Source organism: Phyllobates terribilis, unplaced genomic scaffold (genome assembly GCF_046119375.1).
Source record: "Phyllobates terribilis strain yellow unplaced genomic scaffold, ASM4611937v1 Scaffold_3__8_contigs__length_932513732, whole genome shotgun sequence".
Lineage (NCBI taxonomy): Eukaryota > Metazoa > Chordata > Amphibia > Anura > Dendrobatidae > Phyllobates > Phyllobates terribilis.
Genome location: NW_027362763.1, coordinates 693,693,749 through 693,696,555, shown reverse-complemented (window position 1 = coordinate 693,696,555; position 2,807 = coordinate 693,693,749). Strand labels below are relative to the sequence as shown.

The following is a 2,807-nucleotide window of genomic DNA, read 5'->3' as shown; positions in this document are numbered from 1 at the left end:
AGTTATCATATTGTAAGGGTATATCTCTAATGGGGGGTGAGCAGATTCCTGCAGAGGGGAATAGCTGACCCCTATTTATAACAGTAAAGGTAGTAACCAAAATCATAATAGTAGTAACTAAAATCCTAAGGGGGCATTCTTCATAATTGGTGACCCCTGTTCTGCAGAAAGTCATAAGAGGAGACCCCATTTCTCCAGGAGTGATAAAAACCCCATTCCTGCAGGGATAAAATCTTTATAACAAAGTGACTTCATTACTGCACAGTTTATATAATTTCCAGTCTCTCCCAGGCAGTGAAAGTTGTATAATAGCAATAGGGGACCCTATTCTTACAGGGGCAACATCTTTATAAAGGGGGGGGGCCCTATTAAAGCAGAGGTGTTATCATTTTAACATACAACCCCATTCCTGCAGATGATCCCTTATCAGATGAAACCCTTTTGCAGGGGTATGATCATTATATAAAAACAAGAATAGACATTTGTATAAAATATCATATTATAAGGGGTAACCCTATTCTTGAAGAGGGGCACAGTTAAGAAAAAAAGTCATCATGAGCACATTATAAGTTGTTCTCCATCCCTTTAAGAAGTGATCAAGTTTTAGAAGGTGACCCTGTTCTGTGGGTTTATTACAACACCTGCAGAGGGGATTTCCTTAGTGATTTGGTTATAAGATGTGCCCCCCCCCCATCCCTTCTTCCATTGAGGCCAGTTTGCAATTACTGGAGACACTTCTCATCTAGCCAGTTATTTCTAAACTCTATTTACAGCAATGCAATTATCTTATTCTCCTGGGGACAATTTTTGACATATTTAGCCCAGTAATGGCCCCTATTGGGTTGAGTTTATCTTCCTTGGGCAGTGATTGCAGCCTGGAGATCTTATCAAACAATGAGACACACCAGGCTGCCAGCATTGTACTGTCTGTTTCATCTCAGTGCCAGAGCCTGCTTGATGTAAGGCACCTGCTGTCTCCAAACTTCAGCTTCAGAAAGCTCAATGGGCATGCTGGGAGTTGTAGTTGTTATGCTGAGACCTACAGGTCTGCTTGCAAATATACTCAAGCTTGGGATTTTTGATGCAATTGCAGGAAAGTTGCACCAAAATTGATGATTGCAGCAAAAGAGAGACAAGGATTTATTTTAATGGATACATTTCTTTTAATTGCACTTAGGTGAAGGTCTGGTTCCAGAATAGGCGCATGAAGTGGAGACATTCAAAAGAGGCGCAAGCACAAAAGGATAAAGAGAAGGAAGACAGTGAGAAGAGTGAAGCCCCCTGTACTGGAGAAGTAGACATAGACAGGAGCAATAGTCCCTACAGATCTGATGGGGACAGTGACTCCAGTGACTCTGACCTGCTGGACATGATGCCCAGTGACACTGAAAGGACTGAAGGTGGAAGCTCTGAGCCTCAGCAAACCAGTGTGATCAGATCCTCCTCTACCACTGACCTCTCCACACAGCAGGCTGTCCCTTCCCCAGAGACCCCCAGTCCACAGAGCCCCTCTCTGCATTAACCTAGAGGACTAATGATAGGACATTGAGTGACAGACATATTCTCCTCTGCAGGGGACACACTGTGAAGATGTATGGGCTGGATCATCAGTGACCATCACTGGGGAAAGTCAGAGGTGGCAAGGACATAAACTCTGGCTGTAAAAAGTCTGCACCCACCACCACAAGTATCCCCCCCTATACAGTGCTGCCCACTTTTATTGTGGGCTTGATACAATCCCTATGAGCAAATGGCCCAAAAATAGTTTATTGCTGCATCAATTACCAGTGACATCAAATTGGAGGTAATTTTGTGTAGGAGAATTTCAGAATTTTCTATCAAATTGAGAATGTTCTAAATTTTAATAACAAGTTTGTATCGTTTTTAGTGTTTATGAAATGTCATAACCTCCAGGGCTCCAAGATCTATAATAATGTATGAAATGTACACACATTTACCAGGGATTTTATTCAGAAGAGTCACTAAAACAAATGAATTACAGAGAAGAGCAAACACAAATGTAAGAAAAAGAATCAGAAAAAAAATCTGCAAATTTGGGCTTCTATTACGGATCTGTATTTGTCGCATGCAGATTATGTGCGACATATGGATCCGCATTAGAAAATGAACCCCAGAATAAATGCCGAATTTTACATGATTTTCTCAAAATGGTACTGTAAAGTGAAGATTAACTTGGATTTTATAGTTGTGGAACTACTCCTAGCAGGTCTTAGTAACCTTTGACAAACAGAACATGTTGAGAGTTGTAGTTCCACAGTCCTTCTGGATTAGCAGCAGAGTCACTGACTTGTCTAATAGGGGGTTGGGATGTAGGTGAGGAATATTGGTGCAACCAGAGGACAGCGGGTGAATGCCCCTACTATGTGCCCCCAGTGTGTCCATCTGTCAAATCTCTCCTACAAAATGTGAAGCCCTTGTAATGTCCACATCATCATCATCATCAGCCTGCACCATGCACTGAAAGTACTGTAAATAAAAGATTTATTATGGCTCTCCACCATCATGTGAGTACATTCTGTAACACAAAGAACAATCTATATCTATCTATCTATATCTATATCTATATATATATACATACATATATATGTATATATATATATATATATATATATATATATATATATATATATATATATCATAGCTATGAGATAGCAGGCAGATATGGGATAGATGTTAGACAAATAGATAATAAAGAGAACTCTAAGGAATATACAGATATATAACTAGAAGTTACATAGGAATATGAAAAGGAAAGAAAATAGAGCGGCAGATTGATAAATAAATAG

At 39.9% G+C, this 2,807-nt stretch overlaps 1 protein-coding gene across 2 annotated transcripts in view; it reads left to right on the top strand.

The window, feature by feature from the left end:
* The window catches only part of HLX (H2.0 like homeobox), an 11,042-nt gene extending 8,524 nt beyond the window's left edge, over positions 1-2,518 (top strand). For both annotated transcript variants that reach the window (XM_073671905.1, XM_073671906.1), the window contains one exon: positions 1,178-2,518. In XM_073671905.1, coding sequence (XP_073528006.1) covers positions 1,178-1,522 — 345 coding nt within the window. In that variant the 3' untranslated portion in view covers positions 1,523-2,518. The remainder of the gene's footprint in view (positions 1-1,177) is intronic.
* The last annotated feature ends 289 nt before the right edge of the window (positions 2,519-2,807 follow it).